Source organism: Phytophthora parasitica, assembly GCF_000247585.1.
Source record: "Phytophthora parasitica INRA-310 unplaced genomic scaffold supercont2.315, whole genome shotgun sequence".
In the NCBI taxonomy this organism is placed as follows: domain Eukaryota; phylum Oomycota; class Peronosporomycetes; order Peronosporales; family Peronosporaceae; genus Phytophthora; species Phytophthora nicotianae.
Genome location: NW_008649301.1, coordinates 1 through 848, shown reverse-complemented (window position 1 = coordinate 848; position 848 = coordinate 1). Strand labels below are relative to the sequence as shown.

The 848-nt window shown below is 55.2% G+C and overlaps 1 protein-coding gene across 1 annotated transcript; it reads right to left on the bottom strand.

Moving 5' to 3' along the window:
* Positions 1 to 37: 37 nt before the first annotated feature.
* Positions 38 to 695, bottom strand: PPTG_20131 (hypothetical protein; the record flags this gene model as incomplete). The annotated part of the gene is made up of 2 exons (XM_008918794.1): positions 158 to 695; positions 38 to 75 (listed from the first exon to the last, which is right to left on the bottom strand). The coding sequence occupies exons 1-2, from the start codon at positions 555 to 557 to the stop codon at positions 38 to 40; spliced, it is 438 nt and encodes a 145-aa protein (XP_008917042.1). The 5' UTR covers positions 558 to 695.
* Between the last annotated feature and the right edge of the window lie 153 nt (positions 696 to 848).

Below are 848 nucleotides of genomic sequence, written 5' to 3'. Positions count from 1 at the left end.
ACTTCGCTCGTTGAAGTCTCGGTTGGACTTTGCAACGTCAATTTGCCCAGATCGTCGATGTCACTGAGCGTGACGCTCATGGTAGGCATCGAAATACCCCACGGACACATTAAAAGCAGCGATTTCACTCGAGTTGGGTGCATTGCAGCGTAGTTACCAGCAATGGTCGCACCCATACAAGTGCCTACAAGATGCACCTTGTTGTTTGGGTACAGCTCAGACTCGAAGAACTCGTGCAGACGTCGAGCTTGTCGGTCTGCAGCAAAGTTCATATTCGGATCAAGCGGCGTTGTCTTGCCGTGGCCTGGGAGATCGGGGATCACAACGTGGTAGTTCTTGTTGAGGCCGCTGGCAACACGCAGCCAGGCCTCTTTCGAGGATCCAAGGCCATGAAGGAACACAACGATCTCTCGGCTCTTGGCGTTGGCAGCGGGTCGGATCAAATAGCTCCATTGAAACTGGTCTACAGTTGCCGTTCGGGCTTGGAAACCCTTGCCGTAACGCACCAGGTCAGCTGAGTGGGAACTGAAAGCGTCGAGCACGCGCAGGAAGCCCATGGTGTTGAATGGATGGTCCGACCTGTGCGCTCTTCGTGGTGAAACGTGTTGTGACACGTCTTGCAACTTGCAGTGGGTTGAGACGGAGTGTATGTCAGTCGTTCCCCGGACGGACGGTTGTGCTCTAAGTTAGAGGCTCTAACCCCTGTCACTGACTCAAAGGTGTCCGACTCGAGTGTGATTGCGGAGTGGTGCCGCAGCGCTCCAGCTCTCTACGTGCATCATCCACCCCGGATTTTTCGTGCGCACTCGCGCTGAAGGCACAACACTGTGGCCGTCACTGCTGCTCCA